Here is a 25,127-nt window from a genome sequence, read left to right as displayed (position 1 = left end):
TCTTCTGTATAACAGCCGGGATAAGCTGTACAATTTGGCGAGTCAGTTTACTATTACGAACATCTTTCCGCCTTCTATAGGATTTATATCCTAGTGAATATTTTAGAAGATGCCTTGATTCCTGATAGTGCTAAGGATATAGTCAGATATAGGAAAATAACATTTACTTTGGTATGATATTGGAGACCGCCTCTGTGGTGTAGTGGTTAGCGTGATTAGCTGCCATCCCCGGAGGCCTGGGTTCGATTCCCGGCTCTGCCACGAAAATTTGAAAACTGGTATGAGGGCTGGAACGGGGTCCACTCAGCCTCGGGAGGTCAACTGAATAGAGGTGGGTTCAATTCCCACCTCAGCCATCCTGGAAGTGGTTTTCCGTGGTTTCCCACTTCTCCTCCAGGCGAATGCCGGGATGGTACCTAACTTAAGGCCACGGCCGCTTCCTTCCCTCTTCCTTGGCTATCCCTTCCAATCTTCCCATCCCTCCACAAGGCGAGGTACTGGTCATTCTCCCCAGTTGTATCCCCGACCAAGAGTCTGAAGCTCCAGGACACTGCCCTTGAGGCGGTAGAGGTGGGATCCCTCGCTGTGTCCGAGGGGAAAGCCGACCCTGGAGGGTAAACAGATGATGATGATGATGATGATGATGATATTGGAATGATTATTTATTTATTTATTTATTTTTGCTTTACGTCGCACCGACACAGATATGTCTTACAGCGACGATGGGAGAGGCCTAGGAATTGGAAGAAAGCGGCCGTAGCCTTAATTAAGGTACAGCCCCGGCATTTGCCTGGTGTGAAAATGGGAAACCACGGAAAACCATATTCAGGGCTGCCGACAGTGGGGCTCGAACCCACTATCTCCCGATTACTGGATACTGGCCGCACTTAAGCGACTGCAGCTATCAAGCTCGGTACTGCTACAATTTCTTACACGTATCCAGGAGCTTATCAGTTAATACAGCGAACTATCATGACTATCTCATCAAGTATATCTTTGATAGAATAGGTTCGTAGGAATACTATTAAAGCTTGCTTTATTTTGACCCGGAACTCCTTGTATCCCACACCTGTTGAGAGGCAGAAAATTGTTTAGCTATGAGCATTTGTCATAACATTATTGTGGCATAAGAGATTTTACATAATGAGTGCGCTGTTATTTCTGAGAGCATTATCAAATTTCTGAATGTAATATCTAAACTGCGGATCAACAGAGATGTGCCAAGCCTATACGCTCACATTTACTTACTTTGAATTTTCTACCGTAGCAATTCTGTCCTAATATTTCTGTAACCGCTCAGTTAGGATTGCATTAATGGATATCGTCAGATCTACCACCATCGTGTATCTTAATAAATGGAACGCTATCCTCCTTTATTACTAACTAGCTGATGTACCCGTGCTTCGCTACGGGATTCTCAAGAAGACTGACTTTGTGGTTTCCCTAACTGAAGTCAACATAGGTCATTACAAAAACGTCAGTAGGAAAGTAGCAATTAAAAGCAATGCTATCATATAAAATACTCGATCAAATGAAAAACGCACATTTTCTCACTTTTAACGAACAGTACTACGGTGCCGATCTAACAGTCCAAAGTTCCAGAGCTGGAATGACCAAGCCGCAGACAGCCGTAAGCACTCATCTACCATTATTCCGTTAAATATGCACACTGCTCATTCCAATCAAGTACCTCAGAGTAGGGATTGAATAGCTCGAATGTCATGATGAACTAGTGTGTTACGTACCAGTAATATCAGAAAATGTATGAACCAGAGGAATGGCATGCTAAGGAAGGTTATCTAACTCCCCAGCTACTTCCCGCCAATATTCAGCCAAGCTGTTATACTCTGTACGACCGGGCGAGTTGGCCGTGTGGTTAGGGGCGCGCAGCTGTGAGCTTGCATCCGGGAAATAGTGGATTCAAACCCCACTGTCGGCAGGCCTGAAAATGGCATACCATGGTTCCCCGTTTTCATACCAGACAAATGCTGGGGCTGTACCTTAATTAAGGCCAAGGTCGCTTCCTTCACACTCCTAACCCTTTCCTATCCTATCGTCGCCATAAGACCTATCTGTGTCGGTGCGACGTAAGGCAAATTAAAAAAATACTCAGTACGCAGCAGTAATCCTATCTATCGGAGATTAGTGGCAACAAAAGACACAAAGCACATCACAACAAACAATGGCCAATGTAATGTTATTGTTGATCAATTATGAGCTTTCCATACTGTAGGCCTTCATATTTAGTTTTCTTTCGACTCTGTAATATTCGGGCGTCTTATAAAATTATAGCGTAGACTGTTGTTCCTTATTCTCCGACTTTACATACCGATTTTCATTAAATTCTGTTTAGCCATTTCCTCGTGAGTCGGCGTTGATATGGACTTAGTAACAAAAATCCAAATTCATGAATATCTCTGTGATCATAGCCGGTACGGTTACAATGTATCATACATAAATGATCGGAAATTTAATACTATATAACTTCAGTTGTGTAGTATTTATCGATACGACCACTAATAACACAAATATTTGATAATTAAATTAAATTTTAGGCCTTCCTTAAACTACCATTTCACTCAGCGTGAATAAAATTATTTACGGGTTAGATTATAGCGACTTATTCCCTGACTTTGCATACCGATTTTAATTAAGATGGACCACTAATAACAAATATTTAAGAATTAAATGTTATGCCTTCCTCTAAACTACCATTTCACTCAGCGTGAATAAAATTACTTACGGTATAGATTTTAGCGACTTATTCCTCGACTTTCTACACCGATTTTCATGAAGATAGGGCCACTAATAACATGAATATTTGAGAATTAAATGTTATGCAAAACTACCATTTTTCTCAGCGTGAATACATTTATTTATAGCCTAAATTATAGCGACCTATTCTCCGACTTTGCCAACCGATTTTTGTTAAGATACGACCACTAATAACGTAAATATTAGAGAATTAAACTTTAGGCCTTCCCCTAAACTACCAGTTCATTCAGCGTGAATAAAATTATTTATGGGCTAGATTATAGCGGCTTATTCCCCGACTTTGCATCCAGATTTTCATTAAGACCACTAATAACATAAATATTTGAGAATTAAATGTTAGGCCTTCCCCTAAACTACCATTTCACTCAGCATGAATAAAATTATTTATGGTCTAGATTGTAGCGACTTATTCCCCGACTTATATACCGATTTTCATTAAATTCTCTTCAGCCGTTTTCTCTTGATGCGTGTACATACATACAGACAGACAGACAGAAATTACAGAAAATTAATAAGTGCATTTCCTTGTTACTGTGGACACGACTGATACAGAAATACCAGCCTTTTTTTAATTCTGAGTAATGTACAGACAAAACTTTTTATTTTATGTATATAGATAAGGTTCCTAGAAGGAAACCATAATATAATTTCATCGATTGCAAAATGTTAGAAACATTTCAGCTCTTTAGGCATTTTCAGTCTGAAATTACCAGCGTTTCGCCCCAGTGTAGCAGTAGGCTCATCAGTTGGATTGCTACACCTTTTCAAGACGCTGGCGGCTAGTGCGCCTTTGAGATACCACTGCAAGCCTCTTACGTAGGACAATGCAGTGACGGTGCACTAGGGCAGACGTCATCTGGTAGTTGTTCTAGGGAGCCGGTGTTACTGCTCACGTGACAAGAGAGCAGCGGACAGGCGGGTTGCATACTATGGCCGTGGAATGTATTTGTAAAATTTAACTTGTAAATAATATTTGTCAAATTTAAGGATCACGGCGATTTATTTCGGAATCTGCAATCTAACCCATGTCCATGCCCTCGGTAGGTCCTGCCTGTTTCCACTTTCCTGGTTTATTATCCACTAGTTGGCCCTACTGATATTTCGTATTATGTTTTTGTTGGCTGAGATCCGCGTAGGCCAGCTGATGTTTCTCTGAGTGTATAGTGTTTTCTGATAGTGTGTAGCATTAATCATATGAGACGAACAGGACACAAATTACGAAGTGTAACAGGACAAGAAAATTATTCATTGACAAAGGAAATATACAGCAGTGTGCAATGTTTCCTGAATAAATACATTTTCACGATTAACTGAAGCTTTGGGGCACGTACATCTACCGAAAGAAAATACAATTTATGTGATCTGTACATATTCTTTGCACTCTCATTAACATACATTTCAATATTTGTATGGCATTTATGACTTCGACAAGAAATTAAACACACGAACTGAAACATATCAGTGATGTACTCCTCCTTCACGGGACCTTTGGGCTCGTTTAGATAGTAGTGTGCCAATGTTTGGTACTATCGTTTGCGTATTGGCAAGTCGCAAAACATTTCAAGTTTTCATCGGTGTGCCTACTTCTGTGTCTTGGTTTACAAATCTTCATTAATGAAAACATATGTTCACATAAATGAGTTGATCCTAATATCCTTACAATATGAGCATTAAATGTGTACACTCTATGAAATATCTCCCGTGGAAAACGAACATAAAATTCAAACTGTTTGTGTTTGCAAACCTATCTTTCATTTGAGTACTGCACTGTAAATCAATCAGTTCTAGCTGCAGTTCTGGTCTAACAGTTTGCACATCCACTGAGAAGGAAAAACCGAACACCTGCAGATCTTTTTCTAACGCCCGAATATCGTGAAACCTACTCTCACAGTGACATTACAACCTCTTCATATTCTTCTAATGTTTTCTTAAAATGTGATTCCATATTTTATTACATATTACACATTTTGCTGTGTTATTTTCTTGAAGTATCAAATACTCTTCTTACCAAGAAGGTTTGAAACTTTTTGGCGTCGATGGCCTACGCTGTGCTGAAATCTCTTCCATAGTAAATGCAGCATTAACCGACTAGAGTTGAACGTCGTGTGTGTGAGGATAAAGACGGAAACACCCTAGTGTCACCCCACATAAGTTCACGCGTATCGTGTCGCAATCTAACCCCTCCTGAAAGATGTGCTATACCTTTGCGCCACTGACCTGCAGTACGAACTACGTCATGCACTTCTCCTACTTTTTCCCCTACTTGCTGGCTAAGCTGCTCTTTCCGCGAGCGCGGGGAGCAAACTGGCTCCGAAGGCATTTCGCTCTCGATTGACGATGCCTGCACTAGAGGAAAGGTGTAGCAATCCAACTGAGCCCACTGCGACAATAGGGCGAAACGCTGGTAATGTCACGATTGAAAAAGCCCAAAGTGCTTAAAAAATAAAATGCTTACTTCTCAGTACATTATATTCAGGAAGATAACGGTTTTAAGCTCATAACGAAGGTGACTATTATTTTTAAACTGTGAAATCTGGCTTCAGGATAGAGCGTAAAATCGTATATAGCAGCTCCCGGTTACAAGCCCTATGTGACCGTACAGCAGCCGTTTAAAGTAAATGGTCTCCAACCGTTGCCGCTGCCTATGTTTCTTGGGGAAGAGGCATGTTGTAATGAGAGAGCTTCGGGCACAAGCAAACAGTGACCGAGAAGGTAGCAGGTAGCTGTGGAGAATAAAAGAAAGCTACACAGTTCACTGACTTGAGCTATTGTTGAAAATAATACTATAACCATACCAAGGACGTTAGATAGAATAAAGATATTCCTGAGAAGTGCAATTACAATATTCCTGAGAAGTGCAATTACAACTGAGAGGTAGAAATGCGCAGGCTATGATCGAGAGATTTTCTACAGCTACAGAAAGAAGGGTACATCTCACATAGGAATTAATGATGAGGTAAGCCTAGGTGTGTTTTGGCAAATTGTCTTTTATTGTTTATTCTTACATGTGTAATTATGTGTGAACATTTTAGACTTACAGTATATTATCCATGTCTGCATTTAAACCGTAACGTGCCCCTCCTATACGAAATTTCCCGAGCCGCCATTGGATTGAATTATAAGAGGTGTGGAATGAAACGAGGCCACACACCTAGTTACCAATACAGCACCATTGTGGAAGCGGTTAGTTAATTCACAAAGGCTTGTAGACTAAACGCTGAAAAGGTTAAACGAGTCTATAAAGAAGAAAAATAGTACGTAAGAGAGAGAAGTATTATAATAATAATAATAAGAAGAAGAAGAATAGTTTCACGTCCCACTAACTATTTTTAGGGTTTTGAGAGATGCAGATGTGCCGAAATTTTGTCCCACAGGAGTTATTTTACGTGCCAATAAATCTACTGATAGGAGGCTGACGTAATTGAACACCTTAAGATACCGCCGGACTGAGCCTGGATCGATCCTGCCAACTTGGTCTCAGAAGGCCAATGCTCAACCGTCTGAGCCACTCAGTCGGCTAAAGAAGTAGGTTATTATCTAGGCCATACTCATAATATTCGAAAGAGGGTATATATATATAGTATGGTTGTACAAGTACACAAAGGTTTACAAATAATCAAATGGAAATATCCAAATTTGACAACCATTCCAGAGCACATGGTGTCACTTGGTATAGTCTTCAGACAGGAAATAGTTATTCTTCAAGCTGAAAATGTTCATAGCGTTTCGGGAACCTATTTGTGAGTAAATCAGAAGAGTACAGAAAAGAGCGGCAATGCCAGGCTAAGTCACACACGCTGGGATATGGATGCGACTGAGAAGGAGCATTCTATTCCTGTCGTCAAAATTACGGTATCGCATACGTACATGGCAAAGACCTTTCGTATACCAATATCTTGGCGCTTTCAGTGAGCAGACCCTACAGTGATCAGTATGGGCAGATTTTTATGACCTAAAAAGTAGAAAATATGCATGGGTCCATGACGAAACGAAGCATAAAAGTATAACCAATAAAAACAAATTTTGGCTTTATTATCAAAATGGATATGTGACTTTCAGGAAATGTATATTATTATTATTATTATTATTATTATTATTATTATTATTATTATTATTATTAGCAGAAGTACCCGTTCTTCGTACGGGTCATCAGAAACTGGTTTTAGTTACTCACACTCTCTGTGTGTGACTTCATTAGACATTTATATCACTGGTGTATTTACTTAAGTACGTAGAAATTATTTGTCATGTTTGGAATTATAGTGTAATCTTCTTCTTCTTCTTCTTCTTCTTCTTCTTCTTCTTCTTCTTCTTCTTCTTCTTCTTCTTTTCTTCATGGGGCCTATAAATATTAGTTCCTAATTAGCGTCGACCTCTAAGATCTTTTGCTACCATGCTTTTCCTTCATTCCACCTAGGTATACCTGCTCCCTTCACAAAGCTGCAGGTTTAGTGTATAAGTATACTTCCGCTAGATAGTACCACAAATATAAATATTATTGAATGTATTTGTTTGATCCGACATTTCGTAACTATTACAAATGATCAAGGAAATACGCAATGCATAAAAGAAACTACTATAATTATCGAGAATTATAAATCTCAGGGCTTGTCACTCATGTCGCACATCATATAATGAATCTCTGTATAAATGCTGAAAATTTTTTACAATTGTGTACAGTATATAGGTTGTTTTCATGGTTACAATGATCGTATAAGTGGACCAAAATATCGGCACTAATAACATCAGTGATCCTACTACTCCATGATTTGATAGGAAATAGTTTAAACTATAGGTAACAGCAAGGATCAGGGTAACAGACTCCGCAAAATGCTGAAACCTAAGCTAGTACGTCTAAAAGGAGGCCCGTCAGCAACCGCTGGTCGCTGTACTACGGAGATCTCCGGGGGTATTATTTCTATACTTCACTCCCTTTCCATCCCCGCCCAAAGAAGTGCTATGAGCGTCTTACACAACAGTTTATTTTTTCCAGATAGCAAGTCATATGTGTATCAATTTTGGTTGGTAGCTATGCCCAAACGTACATGTATAATCTAGCTGCTGTAGAATCCTGGAGCTGACGTTGCCATGGTTACGGCCGATCGTTTCTTTATCCGATTCCTAGAGCAGGGGTAGTGTGGTTCCAATATCTCCACAACGGTTGGTTTTAGGGCCTTAAACCATGGTTTTCGGGTCCGAAGGGTTTACCGAGTTTTGTTCTTTGCGTCAAGGGGCTTAAAATGAGCTTTGTCTCGTCCTTGTTCAACAAATTCGATTTCGCCTATATTAGCCTACTACCTACTATTTTAATATTTTTATACCTCCCCCGTCACTTCCCTCGAATTGTTTTGAAAATAAAATACAGCCCATGTTACTCACTGGCAATAGGTGAAGTAATATTTAAAATCGGTTCTGTAGTTTTTGAGTCCATCCGTTACAAACAAATATACAAAATTTTCCTCTTTATAATATTAGTAAAGAAGTATAGATTACATCCCTTTGTTGCCGTCAGGAAGGGCATCCAGCCGTAAAACAGGGTCAAATCCACATGTGCGACACAGTTCGCACCCGCAACCCCACAGGTGTGGGTAAAGCGATAGAAGAAGAAGATACTCATTTTAAAAATTCACCCTCTTTTTTATTCTTTTCACCCCGTTAAGTGGATTTTCCAAAAGGAGTGTGTTCATTTTTAAAGGAGGCTCCAAGTACCAATTTTAAAGTCTGTAACATCTTCATTTTTTGAGATATATGTATCCTCATATAAATAATTCAACTCCTTCCTCACTTCTCCCCCCCCCCCCCCACCCCCGCCGCTTTAAGTGGATTTTCTGAAAACGAATATTTGTGTTCTTTTATTTTTAAAAGGGATTCCAAATATCAATTTTCATGTCTGTAACATGTTAGGTTTTTGTGATATACAGTAGATAATTTCGCTGCTGTAGAATCCTGGAGCTGATGTTGCCATGATTACGGCAGTTCATTACTTTATCCGATTCCTAGAGCAGGGGTAGTGTAGTGATCTCCGTAACGGTTGGTTTTAGGGCCTTAAAACATGGTTTTCGAGGCCGTAGGGCTTACCGAGTTTTGTTCTTTGCGTAAAGAAGATTAAATTGAGCTTTGTCTCGTCCTTATACGACAAATTCGATATTTTGCCTATATTAGCCTATTATTTTTATATCTCCCGTCCCGTGCCCTCCACCTCGAATTGTTTTGAAAATAAAATACAGCCCATGTTACTCACTGGCAATGTAGCTTTCTATAGGTGAAGTAATTTTTAAAATCGGTTCAGTAGTTTTTGAGTCTATTCGTTACAAACAAACATACAAATTTTTTCCTCGTTATAATATTAGTATAGATTATTATTATTATTATTAAGAGCCTCCGTGGCTCAGGTGGCAGCGCGCAGGCCTCTCACCGCTGGGTTCTGTGGTTCAAATCCCGTTGGAATGAAATATGACGGCAAAACCGGAGTACCCGGAGAAAAACCTGTCCCGCCTCCGCTTTGTCCAGCACACTCTCCAATATCATTTCATTTCATCTGTCATTCATTAATCATTGCCCCAGAGGAGTGTGATAGGCTTCGGCAGCCGGCACAATTCCTATCCTCGTCGCTAGATGGGGGCTTCATTCATTCCATTCCTGATCCGGTCGAATGACTGGAAACAGGGTGAGGATTTTCTTTATTATTATTACTGACCTTTTGCGAGATACTTGCGGTCCGGATTAGATGCTGAATAAGCCAAGTTTTACAGACAGATGCCCTTCCTGATGCAAACCCCATTTGGAGTGATTTATAGGCCTACACTACAGCGTGTTTCTGTGCTGGTTGGTAGTGTAATGCGTTGTATGTATATGTAGGCGTATATTAAGATGAATGCAAATACCGAGTAGGCCTACGCGAGCCAAAGGAATAAACCAAACGTAGGTAAAATCCCCAACCTGCCGATACGAACTCGGGGCTCTACGAATCAAACACCTCTACACAACTATTCAGCCAGGGAGCACATACAAGAGATTTTATTGTTAAACAGTATACAGTATTAAATTTATGACAATCTACGGTAATCGTTGTACATAGATAAGAACAATAATCAGCAGTCCCCTACTGGGTCTGCTTTGCTGTTGTAAAATGTTTCCGTGTGGAGAGCTCAGGGTAAATTCTAGCTACTACGTTCTAGCTTTTCAAAGAAGTCTTACATAAGCATTTTTAAAATATCCTATATATATCATTTAAATACAGCTTAAACTGGTAATTATAAAATTCATTTTTAAAAGAAAAGTACTCCAAATATAACTCATATTGTGAGTTCTTCATAAAAAGCCGAGCTCGATAGCTGCAGTCGCTTAAGTGCGGCCAGTATTCAGTATTCGGGAGATAGTAGGTTCGAACCCCACTGTCGGCAGCCCTGAAAATGGTTTTCCGTGGTTTCCCATTTTCACACCAGGCAAATGCTGGGGCTGTACCTTAATTAAGGCCACGGCCGCTTCCTTCCCACTCCTAGCCCTTTCCTGTCCCATCGTCGCCATAAGACCTAAAGACCTATCTGTTTTGGTGTGACGTAAAGCAAATTGTAAAGAAAAAAAGAAAGAAATAAAGAAGGTGATATAAATGGGCTCTATCCGCAGAATTACTTGTAAGGGGAGGGAGCGGAGAGTGTGTGGTCCGAGGAAATATTTAAAATGTGAAGTCAGAATGACAAGTTTTTTAGGTACCGGTAAAGTCCTATTCCTTCAATTAGTTGCAAGTCATTTCTGCAATTTGTAATTATTTACCTATTTCTTTGTTGAAATGAAGTAAAACCAGACCTAGAGAAGTGACGAATGTTTAAAAGGTGATTTTTCTAAGGTTATGGTTAATGATGATTATGTTAGTGATGGATATTAAGTTAAATACATGTTGTTGCGTTTACGGGTTTGTACGTTTTCGAAGATGTGTAAGCCAAATTTTATGGGCGCAGCTATCACATGATAGGAACATCTGCAAATTTAAGGACATTCCAAACGAATCCCTTGAGTATACTAACTTAATTTGTCAAGCAACATCCTTATACTCAACTATAGCTGAGGCCATCAGGATTGGCGTGATTCTCTAAATGCACATTCAGTACATTACACCACTGAAGACTTGGAATCGAGATACAATGGGAGACGGTAGGTGAAGTGGACTATGAAGGCCTATGCTTTGTGTTCACAGGAAGAAAGTGCAAGAGAATACTGAATTCATAAATATTGTGATGAACAAATCTAGACAACAACCAAGAAGCAGCTCGAGTTTTTATTTGTTTTGTTTCAAAAAGACTAGATTTTTCAAAGTTTTATTGAATATTCATTAACTTATGCCCAAGTTAGCAAGTTCCATCCTGGCTCAGTCCGGTGGTATATGAAGATGCTCAAAGACGTTGGCCTCGTGTTGGTGGATTTACCGGCGCGTAAAAAAAATGCCCACCGAACAGAATTCCGGCATCCCCGAAAACCGTAAAAGTAGTTGCTGGGACGTAAAATCAATAACATAAATATATATAACCATAATGCATTGAATATTGAATAAATTACATTCTATGTTACACAATTTATTTTCATTTTCAATCCGCCTTTTTCATGAGCCATGGGATATGCATCTACTCGCCCATAGATGAGAATATAGAAGGCGAAGAGATTAGTGATAATGCTATTTCAACCAAGATTTGTGTAGCTTAAACGGTAGATTGGAGATCCCCGTTGCTTTTATTTACTCAGTAGACGTGTTGTTATCACAAATGTTGTCGGCAGTTCCATGACGGACGTGAGAGTGTGGCAGGAGTGGAAGCACCCAAATTCCCCTGCCAAGCAGAAGTTTAAAGTCTGCCGGCAAGATCATGCTGACTGTGTTTATGGATGCAAAAGGAGTTCTGTTGATTGACTTCTTCCTGATGGGACAGTGAATGGCCTAAGATACTGCAATACACTGACAAGGATCAAAGCCACTATTTGATGAAAGAGGCCGTGACCCCCTGTTGGTCAGGTCAGATGTGGCGGTACAGCTCATTCCATAACTGATTCTTTTCTTCTTCAGCACAACCTGGTTAGGAATCATCAGCAAAGATATGCAAAAGGTGGTTGTCAGCATTGATGACAGCAGACATGAGGTGATAGAATGTCTGGAATGTCTGTATACTTCAGCAAGTCTGTGCATAGCTCAGAATTCATGATGATTGCAGCACTTTCATTCTTGGCCATGCCAAGGTAAATGAGTTTAAGCGTTCAACAATATCACAGATATCTGGCCCTTTCACCTTGTCTCCGGTAGGCAAGTTAAGTTCACAAGATGGTGTTTAAGAATATCTATGAGTTTTCAATTTCTCCAGGTCATTGTCCCAGTATCCAGCATGATAATGTGGAGTGATTTTCCTTTCTTTGGACTAGCTTATTTAGCAGACTTTGTCAGCAGCCCTTGCTCATTTCTCGTGTCCTAACATTTATTAAAAGGAGCAAAGGCATATCTTGACCCATTGGTTATGACGAGGTTCAGCCGACCAGCTTCTGCCAACAGGAAGTGAAGCTGTTCCACTAGGGTACAGATCCTGCTTCTGTTATTATGTCCTTTTCTCTGTTTCAACGGCCGTAGCCGTGTTGAAACACCAGATCCCATGAGATCTCCAAAGTTAAGCAACATTGGGCGTGGTCAGGAATTGGATGGGTTGCCACGCGCTGTTGGTTGGGGGGTAAGGGAATGGAGGAGCGGAAAGGAACTGGCCACCCGACCGCAAGTAAACTCCGGCTCAGGAATACCTCTGCAGAGCTTCGGACCTGCCTTCGGGCAGAACAACCTCTTACCTTACCTCTCTGTTTTCTCACATAATGAAAACTAGCTCCACTGTTGTAGTATTTCAGTAGCATTTCATCTACTCAAGGCCCATTACCCCAGTAATACACATAGCATGTTAAAAAAATGTACGTTAATATTCATTCAACCAGTCAGTAGTGGCGATTAGGGGTGGCGAGGGGGGGGGGGGGGGGGGCAGTAGCCCCACTTTGTGAAGAGAGCATTACATTTTTATTCCATTTTATCTGGCTGAAATTAGGAATTATTAAAACAAGCAATTGTATAAGCCCTGCTGTCTTTTTAGCTAATTATTTCCTTTACCTTCTTTAATTATTAACAAAATGATTAGCGGAAATACGCACAAAATGTCGTTCGTCGCAGCTAACTGATTTGTATTGCACCACAGCAAGCAGTGGACACATTACATGTGCTGTGAGGAAGGGTAGCAGGGGGTATACATTTTTTGCCAAGGTCATGGACACTGATGGATGATTCACCCGCTTGCCACGAATATTTGTCAGTCTGGCAGTCTCTTTAGTGTCTATTGGTTTCTAAGTGTGTAGTCGAATGCTAAATGATTTTTAATTGTACAGTCACACGGTACTTCTATTTAATTGCAATAGAGGTCTAATATTGTTCCTTTGGTGAAAGTTTTATTGTAAGGTACTGAATCAAAATCTTTTTTTTTTTAAATATTATTACCCCACTGAATTTGGTAAACTGTCAATCTTTATACCTCCCTGTTGAAATTCACTCAGAGAGAATAGTTTTTTTTATAGTTTTGATACATAAACCCACCTCGCAACTGCTATATCCCACAAATCTGGGTACTTTCTTTTGCCTGTATATTTTTTGCCCCCCACCCCACTTCTAATTTCCAATTACTGCTACTGCAACCAGTCAAAACTACATTAACTGTGCAGGCATGTTTCACCCCATTTTAAGGGTTTCTTCAGTGTTCTGGATTATTTGGATCAACATTATAAATATCTAATTCAGCATTAACACAACACATACATTTATATAGCTCAAGTTCTCTCTAAATACGTATGTAAAGGATGCAACAAAGAATTAAAAGAGAAAAGTTACTTAAGTATGGTTCGTCCATTATTGGAATATGCAAACAGTGTTTGGGATCCTCACCAAGAATACCTAATAAAAGAAATAGATAGTGTGCAGAGGAAAGCAGCAAGATTTGTAACAGGGGATTTCAGGAGAAAGAGTAGTGTATCAGAAATGTTAAAGGAACTAGGGTGGGAAACTTTAAGTAAGGGAAGGGAGAAAACTAGATTTATAGGATTATATAGAGTCTATACAGGAGAAGAAGCATGGGGAGATATCCGTGAGAGGCTTCAGTTGGAAAATAATTATATCGGTAAATCCCCTGGTCTAAGGAGTTTGGACAGCCAAAGTAGGGGACTGCCTGTAGGGGTGAAGTACAGCGGGGACTTCGAGGGCCCTGGGACCGCTACGGTAGCTGTGAAGGCCCTTCAGGAACTCTGAAAAGTGGTGGTAAAAGGGGCTCTGGTTAAGACGCAGCAGGCCATTATGCTACTTAGGTTCTAGAATGGGTAAAGAAAAGAAAAAGTAAATAAATGCAATGTAAATTTTAATCTTATACCAGTTGTACAGTATCATTTGAAGTAATTCCACATACTGTATATCAGTTGACTATATTTTAAGTAGTACAGGAGATATTATAAGTAGAATTTTGTAAACAATCTAAATTTATTAAGGATGAGCTGTGTGTTTAATAGAAAAAATTGTTAGCGTAAATTATATAATATTGTATTATAGGAAAATTTTATTCTCTTGTTAATTTAATATTTAGTGCTTGACAATAATGTATTTTAGTGTACCATTTGCCACCGAGGTAGACACCTCATTTGCAAATAAAGAGATTTTTTTTTTTTTGATTTTGATAAATCACAGTATAATGAGAAGTTAATAAATAATAATGTTATTTGCTTTACATCCCACTAACTACTTTTTAAGGTCTTCGGGGACTCCGAGGTGCCAGAATTTAGTCCCACAGGAGTTCTTTTACGTGCCACTAAATCTACCGACACGGGGCTGTCGTATTTGAGCACCTTCAAATACCACCGGACTGAGCAAGGATCAAACCTGCCAAGTTGGAGTTAGAAGGCCAGTGCCTTAACCGTCTGAGCCACTCAGCCCGGCTAATGAGAAGTTATTCAAATTGAAATTCTTTAAAGCAAATTAAAATAAGAAATTACTATTGCATGCTTTTCAAGTCCTTCTAGTTTCTTGGTCTAAAATTGCACATATTTACGTAAGTTAAAGCCCATACTTATTGTAGGAACTTACACACTATTAAATTTCAAGGACTGTGATACACTGAAAATGTTGGTTAAATATCTAACAGCCTGTCAGCATTGACTCTGAATTATAATTTTTTCCAAAGTGAAATTGCAATAAATCCTGCTGGAAAAATGAAGTTCTGAATCAACATTGATCCAAAGCTGTAGTCTGATTTAAATATTTATAATAATTATAAATTATTAAATGGTACTGAGTGTGAGACACTGAAACTCTCAACCAATTATGAATAGTATTTGCAGTGCCACAACTCTGCAATACTAATACAAAATGGTATAGTTAATAACAAATATAAATCTATTGAGGCGCGCGGCTGTGAGCTTGCACATTAATTTATTGAAACCACCTATTCAATACTGGTGGTTTCAATAAATTAATGTTCAACATTTAATAATTGATTTTCAATATGGTCAAAATGAAAATAATCACTTGTGAGCTTGCATCCGGGAGATCGTGGGTTCGAATCCCACTGTAAGCAGCCCTGAAGATGGTTTTCCTTGGTTTCCCATTTTCACACCAGGCAAATGCTGGGGCTGTACCTTAATTAAGGCTATAGCTGCTTCCTTCCAACTCCCAGGCCTTTCCTATCCCATCGTCACCATAAGTCCTATCTGTGTCGGTGCGACGTAAAGCCCCTAGCAAAAAAACAAAAAACAAATCTATTATATCTCAGTAAGTCCAAATTTTCTAGTCCCATGTTTATAGAAACATTTTGTCTCCTCCACATCTGAGGAATTCAGCCCTGCAATGCTGCCATGTATTGTATTTTTGAAACATTCTGTATATCTATTATCATAATTTAAGTGAGTTGTTTGGTCCACTTCAAAAGAGTTCTTACCCCATTTCATAAAACAACTTGCACACTCTTCAACTCTGATCCTGAAACAGTCCCTACAAACACTCCTTAGAATAATTTCATGCTTGTACTCTTGGCTGTAATGAGTTTTTCTCTTCTTGTTTCTGACATTTAGCGTACAGGACAGACGAAGGGAAGCCCTGGGTTCTACCTGTCGTACGAAGAATAGAAATTGAAATAGCAAATGATGAGTCCACCAATCACGAGTATTCAATGTTTCTGGGTGAAGACTCCTTCCGAAAGGCAGCAACACAATTTCTGCTAGGAGAGAAGATAATGCAAGACCTTGGGGACAGAGTAAGTGACAATATGAGTAACAAGGCTGGAAATCTTCCTGCAGGTTCATTTTCAGTGCTATATTCAATTATTGAGGAACCATTTGTTTACAAGTACTGTAGCTTACAAGAATTAAGGGAAAGATCCTCAACTTGCACTGCTACTGCAGCGGCTCGAATGATGATGCTTTGTCTGTTGTTGCTGTGCCTTGTGCAGCTATGCTACCAAATTTTTTCTAAAACACTCTCTGCTTTATTGGTCTGCACAGGTCTGGCTAGTGGCAAAACTCATTAGTATAACACTGGTATACCAGGGGTGCATAGCATAGAGCCTGTAGAAGAAACTGTACCAGACACTAACATAACAGCACAGATATTGTTTAAGAGTTTTTGTTGTCAGTAAATGCATCTGCCTATGCAAAATTCTGGGAGTGATGCCATATTTAATCAATTTTGGCTAATCACAGAAGCTGTTGATACCAAAGATACTGAAAATTATGCACAATTTATGATATTAGGTTATAAAAATAAATACCAGCATATTCCTACAGACAGGTTGGTGGATCCATGGCATAGGAAGCGAACACTTTTCTCTCCCTCATGTCATTTCTTTAATTTACCTTTTTGCAATTATGAAATTTATGCTTATTTCACCAAAATATGTGTTTCTAATTTATTATTTCCTGCAGGTTTGTGTTCAGTGGTATATTTTATTATTGTGGAACCATTAGTGTACAAGTACTGCAGCATAAAAGAATTAAAACAAGTAGAACTAGGGAATAGATCCTGTGAATGTTCCACTTTAAATTTTTCTCCAAATGGAAAGGTCCCAACAAGAACAGAGGGGATTTCAAGAGGAGTAAAAAAAGACTAAGTCTAACATTACTATTATAACAATCATCCATATCAAGAATTTTTTTCTAAAAATTTGGAGCAGGTACATGGGGAAACAGTATGTGATGGGGGACCTCAGAGAAGGACTAACAGTGATAGTACCATCGCCCCAGAGGAGTGCGGCAGGCTTCGGCAGCCGGCACAATTCCTATCCTTGCCGCTAGATGGGGGCTTCATTCATTCCATTCCTGACCCGGTCAAATGACTGGAAACAGGCTGTGGATTTTCAATTTTCAATACTGCAGCATTTCAATTGTACCATAATTTTTACTCATTTCATGCATCATTGTAGTTGCTAGTAATGTGTTTTATAACATGTTTTAAAATTTGTTTTAGGTTGCTTTAGGCACGTATATGGAATTGTTCAATTTGCATCTAGGGCTGCTGATGGCATATTACAGGTGCCGAAACAGCTGCATCTGTGGATCAGTGGATAGTGTCGGCCTCTGAATCCCAAGATAGCGGGTTCAAACCCGGCAGAGGTAGTCGGATTTTTGAAGGGCGGAAAAAAAGTCCATTCGATACACCATGTCATACGATATCGGCATGTAAATCTCTCTGTTGACACATTTGGTGTTTACCCGATAAAATTCATTAAATCTCAGCCATAGACTCCCAAGAGAGTTTTGGTTTACTCGGTCTGCGATCTAGTGGGACTAGAGTGAAATGGAACGTCGAAATTGATGAGCAGACAGCCAGATGGCGTCAGATTGAAATGTCTGCACATGGTAGCTAAGGCTATACGATTATTATTATTATTATTATTATTATTATTATCATTATTATTATTATTATTATTATTATTATTATTATTATTATTATTATTATTAGGTGCCAAAATTAATACCCTTATGACATGTGATTGACTCACAATAAAATATTATTGTATTGAATAGGTGGACATTTGAAAACCTTAATTTACTGTAATCCCACTTCAATATGGAACACAATGAAATTTATAACTGTTCATGAATTTTTGACAAACACAAAGATGACTATGCTTCCGTATTTACCCTAATCACCTGATCTAGCCCAGGAGACTTTTCTCTATTCCACAAACTATATTCACCGTGGATGGATGACAGGGATGACAGTTTCAGTCGACTGAAGACATCAAATTGAAATCGCAGGTCGAACTGCATGCAGTCTCTAAACCTGCCTACAAGGGCTGCTTCCATGAGAGGAAACAATATTGAGAGTGTTGTATTAATATAGGAGGAGTCAAATCTAACCAGGCTGCCGGCAACCATCCTAAAGAGTTGTATTCAAAGTTCCATTATCATTTGGACAGTCCCTTAAAGGCGCAATTTATTATTTCTTTTAAATATGATGGTTTTACATTCCAAATGTAATATGTTATTATCAGAAAAATATTTTTAAAAGATATTTGTCAAAATTAATAATTTTTATTTGTTTGGATCAGTCAAAACATTAAGAGTTTTGAATGTTTTACTTACTGATATATGCAAAACTGTTTGATTACTGTAGCTACTTCCACACTTCTGTCTTAAAGATAACCTTGCTCATGAATACTCTGAGGTAAACAACATTTTATTTGTTTATCCTTAAATGTTTAAAGTTTATAACTTACTTCACTCCAGTGAATTAGCAAAAAAAAAAATCATAAAATAAACAATTATACATTTTTAATACACTGGTGACCCCTAGCGAGTTTGTCTGAAAAATAGGAATAAATGCACGCTTGAAAAATTGTAATGCAGACATAACAAGCAAGTAAATTCTCCTTTGTACATATGCAAAGCTGTGCATTTAAAAGTTAACCTCTTCCACAGTTCTATGAGTCTTCAAATGGAAATACTATGAGAAAATATGAATATGTTTCATTTGTTTTGACAGGTATTTGGAGTTCAAAGTCTGGGAGGAACAGGGTCTTTGCGAATAGCAGCCGAGTTCTTGACTAAAATACTAAAACTTCACACCATCTACATTTCCAATCCTACCTGGGGTAAGGCAAATTACTTGTTTCTTCTTATGTTTATTTTGAAAGTTTATGGTCAAATTATGTTTAGAACTGGACAGACAGTCAAATGTGAACTGTTTCTGCAGTTTTGATAAATTTATTTCTTTTCTGACTGACATTTGAAAAACTTGCAAAACTGATAAAGAGAGGTGTATACTGATGGCAAGGGTTCCATTAATGTAGGGCAATATAGTGAGACTTTTGGTACCTAGGAAATTAACTAGAGTTAATGACTGTTGATGTGGATCACATGGGAGACTTGTGACAGAACACTCAGGGACATACCAGGAAATGAGGCACTGGGAATTAAAGAGATACCCTCACAATTACTGGCTGCTTTGATTCTATTTACAGTAGTAGATAAAACACCCCAACTCAGTGATGAAACAAACAGATGATAAAAGGATTATAACAAGACTGTGAAAGCTGTGTAACAACAAAATTAACAGAATGGTGAGACGAGGAAGTACATTTTCCTCCCTTGCATATTCGTTCCCATGGTGGATAAAATTTTCAACAATACCCAAAAGAAAATAACCTCAGGTTATCAAAATCTATGTTATTTACTGATACCTAGGGGGTGGATGTTGTTGAAATATCATCTTTTTTCCCTTTGCATTAGAATGTTGCTCAATAGTATAGAAATTCATTATGTGATATAAGACATTTTTATTTTGTATTCTTTAGTATTTTTTGCTGATTTGGGGTGATCAGTCATTATTTCATCTTCCAAGAGGGTTTTAGGACAATATATATAGTATTTTGAATTTTTTCTTAGATTTTTCTTAATTTAAAACATTCATGCCCATATCTGACCATGGTCGGATTGGGTTTCATGTGTATAAAATACCATATCCAACCTCAGTTGGATTTAATTTGCGCTGATTTTTTTACGTTCAAATGTACGTTAGATGACACAGTGGGGCAGTTTGCCAGAAGATAGTGGGCAGATGAACAATTTACTACAGCTTGGGGTATTTAACTGCATTGTGGGATGTATGCTCTGAATAAACATGTGCCAAGATCTCTGAAGTGCATGGATGGAATTCAAGTGGCTCTGAATGATATAGTCATGGCAAATAAAAATCATACTGATCATCTTGTGAATGTATGTATATATTTTAAAATTTTTAGGCTTTATAGTATAGGAGTGATTCTAAGTTAAAGCTGTGTGTTGCATGTTACCTAGTGAGTCAAGGTGGCATTTAAAAATCACTGGGTGTATGATGGAGGGAGCTGGGAGTGAATGTCTTAAGCATGCATTCTTTATTGTCAGATTGATTAAATCGACAAGTAACAATATAAAAATATATATATACATTTTTCTTACATAAGGTTAAATTTGCCAAACATCTTTCATAGCCAAGCAAACTGACCAACAGTTGTTGGTGACTAAAAGAAGGGTAAGGAAAGGATTTATAACTGTGAGTCTTGTGTATCTGAGATATGTGCAAAAAAAAAAACCACTACAGAACACAGATATTGTAATTAGAAGAAAGCATTTCCTAACATGTAACAAGCAGCAACCTTCGCACCTGCTACCACAACCAGTTATTCACCTCCAGACCTCAAAGAGCAAATTAAAAGAGAAGGGGTTAGAAACAACATTTAACTTCCATTTCTATGCAGAATTATCCTCCAAAGTGTATAGTATAGATCTCTGCAAGAAAAATTCCAAAAATGAAACCGCCACAAAATGTATTTTTTAAATCAGGTAGGGAAACAATTTGGAAAAGACGTGCTTAGATAGTTAGGTATGTTGTATTTTTTATGGTTATGAATTTCATGTTTTTGGTCCGTATTGAACTGAGAATAATATATAAGTAATAATAATAATAACGTAAACGTTTCCACCTTTTCAATACTACAATATATTCACAAAATTACAAATTATACGGTACTAGTTTCGACCCATCTAGGGGTCATCATCAGCCGTATTGGAGCAAAGATCATTTGTGGCGAAATCCTAAGACAATGATATTTTAAAGAATAACAAGTGAAATGAGATGTTATGGTAATAGTTAATAATACAAGGAATATACATACTAAGAGGTTTTTAACAAAGAATAAAGTATAAATGGGGTATTGTAAAAATTATAATCATGGAAATCAGTAAGTTCTTGTATTGAAATGAAATATGGCTTAGGAAGAGGGCTTAAGGTGGGGCTGAAGGGTGCGGGAGAAAGTGTAAGTCTTGGAAAAGTACCTTTGATTAAATTTAGGATTGAGTTTAGGTTGGCTGCATTATTGTTTCTGAGGAAAGTGATAAATAGATCGAAGAGTATGTTGGGTTTCTCTGAGATTTCATTGAGATTGTGACTGGCATTAAAGTATTGGTCTAGGTGTATGTAGTAATTTTCTATTATGTTCAGTAAAGGGCCCTTGTTTGCTAATACGAGGATGTCCATGTCTTGTTCAATATTGGTGAAATTATGGTTATAATCTTGCATGTGTTGGCCGATGGCTGAAAACTTGTTGTATTTTATTGCGTTAGTGTGCTCGTGGTATCTGATAATGAAGTTTCTCCCGGTTTTGCCCGATGTAGGTTTTTTTACAGGTGGTACATTTGATCCTATAAACTCCTGATTTTAAAAAACTGCTGGTCTTGTTGATGTGTGAAGTATTGTATAAAACATTCATGTTCAGGTATCTTAGCAGAAATATACCTGGACTTCCTCGAATACACCAAAATTGACAACAAATTCGAAAACATTCTCTTTTGGGCCAGATATGTCGACGATGTCTTTGTAATCATGAATGAGAAATCAATTAACGCACCCACCACCCTCTTAAGACTCAACAATATTGATCCTCATATCGAATTCACACTAGAATCCGAATCAAATCAAAAAATCAACTTTCTAGATTTAACCATCACTAGAAACTCAGATTCCTTCAGTTATAAAATTTTCAGAAAACCCACTCAAGCAGCCTCCACCATTCGCCAAGATTCAGTGCACCCCCAGTCCCACAAACGAGCCACATACAACAGCCTAGTTCACCGAGCCTTCAGCATACCTATGTCCAATAAAGATTTAAAAAACGAACTCAACACAATCTGCGGAATCGCAAAATTCAACGGCTTCAGCAATCATTTTATAGAAAGGATAATCAATAAACACAAACATCGCCCAAAAACTACCCTCAAAAAAGAAATAACCAAACCTCTAACATTTTCCACCTTCACGTTCAACAATGATATCTACAAGTTAACCAACATCTTTAAGAAACAAGGCGTTAAAATAGCCTTCAAAACCAACAATAATAACATGAATGTTTTATACAATACTTCACACATCAACAAGACCAGCAGTTTTTTAAAATCAGGAGTTTATAGGATCAAATGTACCACCTGTAAAAAAACCTACATCGGGCAAACCGGGAGAAACTTCATTATCAGATACCACGAGCACACTAACGCAATAAAATACAACAAGTTTTCAGCCATCGGCCAACACATGCAAGATTATAACCATAATTTCACCAATATTGAACAAGACATGGACATCCTCGTATTAGCAAACAAGGGCCCTTTACTGAACATAATAGAAAATTACTACATACACCTAGACCAATACTTTAATGCCAGTCACAATCTCAATGAAATCTCAGAGAAACCCAACATACTCTTCGATCTATTTATCACTTTCCTCAGAAACAATAATGCAGCCAACCTAAACTCAATCCTAAATTTAATCAAAGGTACTTTTCCAAGACAATTACACTTTCTCCCGCACCCTTCAGCCCCACCTTAAGCCCTCTTCCTAAGCCATATTTCATTTCAATACAAGAACTTACTGATTTCCATGATTATAATTTTTACAATACCCCATTTATACTTTATTCTTTGTTAAAAACCTCTTAGTATGTATATTCCTTGTATTATTAACTATTACCATAACATCTCATTTCACTTGTTATTCTTTAAAATATCATTGTCTTAGGATTTCGCCACAAATGATCTTTGCTCCAATACGGCTGATGATGACCCCTAGATGGGTCGAAACTAGTACCGTATAATTTGTAATTTTGTGAATATATTGTAGTATTGAAAAGGTGGAAACGTTTATGTTATTATTATTATTACTTATATATTATGTTGTATTTTGGAAATGTGCAGTGTTAAAATGAGCGCACAAAGGTGGTTTGTTGTACAACAGCACAATAAAAAAATAAAAAATCTGAAATCTGTAACGAGAACAACAAAGAACAACAAGAGTTCCCGGGGTCTTAGGGGGCAAAGTACTAGCTCCATATTATATATTCCAAGTAAATTAGGAGATAACTATTTATTTAAAAACAAGAAGTATGCAGTGAATAGAACAAAGATATATTACTTGTAAAACTATTGTTAAACAGTCAGCAGAATTCAATTCAGTAAAATATTTTAAAGTAATCTTTGATTTGCCAGCCCCATGGTGTAGGGGTAGCATGCCTGCCTCTTACCCAGAGGTCCCAGGTTTGATTTACCTAGCCTAGTCAGGAATTTTATCTGAATCTGAGGGCTGGTTCGAGGTCCACTCAGCCTATGTGATTGGAATTGAAAAGCTATCTGGCAGGGAGATAGCGGCCCCGGTCTTGAAAGCCAAGAATAACGGCCAAGAGGATTCGTCATGCTGACCACATGACACCTTGTAACCTGCAGGCCTTCGGGCTGAGCAGCGGTCGCTTGGTAGGCCAAGGCCCTTCATGGCTGTAGTGCCATGGGGTTAGTTAGTATTAATCTTTTACCTATTTTATACCATTTTTCCATTAATTTAAAGGCATTTTACTGATCATTTTGAGTGATTTTTTAGCTCAACAACTTCCACCCCCTACTAAGGACATTGTAATTTGAGGAGAAACGAAGAGGAAATGCAAATGCAAGTAAACTTTAGGCACCAGGAAACAGAACATTTTGGAATTAATAGTAGTGTCATGAAAATCAAGATTTTGATCATGATTAGATGAAACAGAACAAGCATGAGAGAGATAAAGATAAGAAGTGAGCATATAGATGTAGTGGACAGTTTTAGATATCACATGATAGAAGACTGGATGAAGAAATTAATTTAAGAATTGAGTAAACAACAAGATTCTACCAGTGTATTAGAGACATTATATCTGTATCTTATGTTGATGAATGCTTCAGCAATCTTGATAGTGACTGAGAGAAACAAGAGCAGGATTCAAGCAGTAGAAATCAAGTTCCTAAGGAGCATACAAGGAAAGAACAGACAAGACTCAAAATGAAATGAAATGAGAAGCTACAAAAAAGAGTAGAAGCATTTAAAAAAAACTGACAGAAAAGCTACAGTTAGGGTTGCCACCTTTTGTCAAATGAAATAAGGGACATGTCACAGGAAATACAAAACATTTTTTGAAAATTATAGACACTGCTCATCTGGGAATAGGATTAAATTGCCTTATTTCTTCCATGTGTATTTGCTATTTGACTTTGCTATCTTTAACATGTCAGTTTCTGGTATGGAATTCTTGACAAGACATTTCCATATTTGTTAGTTAAAACCATAAGTCTTATAACTACATGACCCAAACCACACAGCCAACTTACTCAGTAAATATTACCCACTGGCTGGATGATGCTAGGAAACTATTCATCCATTGAGAGGTTGATTCATTGTTCTGATGTAGATAAATTTTTAACATGTGTTATTTTTTATCATTAGAAAATCATCGCGGAGTGTTCTCACGGGGTGGCTTCAGTGACATCCGTGAGTACCGCTACTGGGATCCTGTCACTCGTGGCATTAATATCAATGGTCTCCTTGAAGATCTGAACCAGGCACCAGAACGATCAGTGGTTATTCTTCACGCCTGTGCTCATAATCCAACAGGTTGCGACCCCACTCCAGAACAATGGACCAAGATCGCTAATGTTATGCAGGTATTTATTTCTTCACTTGCTGTAGACTTAACACATTGAGGTCAAAGGCCATACACTGTATGGGCAGTGTCATTTATTGCGGAGAACGAAGCCCGCATAGCATACCTTCTCTGGTTTCCATTATTGTTACTACGAAACAAACATACTATGTGTGTTGATCAGCACTGCAGTATAATATTTGCTTCATATAGTTCTAGAAAAAAATATAGATGGCTGAAAACTACAGCTCTACTCATCATATTCTTCTTTTCAAATCATGTCAGAGCTGTGTCAACTTGAGAGCAGTGTGCATGTCATGGCAGCTGCACACACATGAC

At 38.1% G+C, this 25,127-nt stretch overlaps 1 protein-coding gene across 1 annotated transcript in view; it reads left to right on the top strand.

Annotated features, from left to right (window-relative positions):
* Positions 1 to 25,127, top strand: part of LOC136878801 (aspartate aminotransferase, cytoplasmic) — an 85,135-nt gene that overhangs the window by 2,863 nt on the left and 57,145 nt on the right. Inside the window, exons 2-4 of the mRNA XM_067152286.2 lie at positions 15,889 to 16,070; positions 18,800 to 18,908; positions 24,593 to 24,810. Of these exons, the coding sequence (XP_067008387.2) occupies positions 15,889 to 16,070; positions 18,800 to 18,908; positions 24,593 to 24,810 (509 nt within the window). The remainder of the gene's footprint in view (positions 1 to 15,888; positions 16,071 to 18,799; positions 18,909 to 24,592; positions 24,811 to 25,127) is intronic.

The sequence above is a fragment of the Anabrus simplex genome, chromosome 8 (assembly GCF_040414725.1).
Source record: "Anabrus simplex isolate iqAnaSimp1 chromosome 8, ASM4041472v1, whole genome shotgun sequence".
Taxonomy (NCBI): Eukaryota; Metazoa; Arthropoda; class Insecta; order Orthoptera; family Tettigoniidae; genus Anabrus; species Anabrus simplex.
The sequence above is the reverse complement of the archived record's forward strand: the minus strand, read 5'-3'. Positions and strand labels throughout refer to the sequence as shown.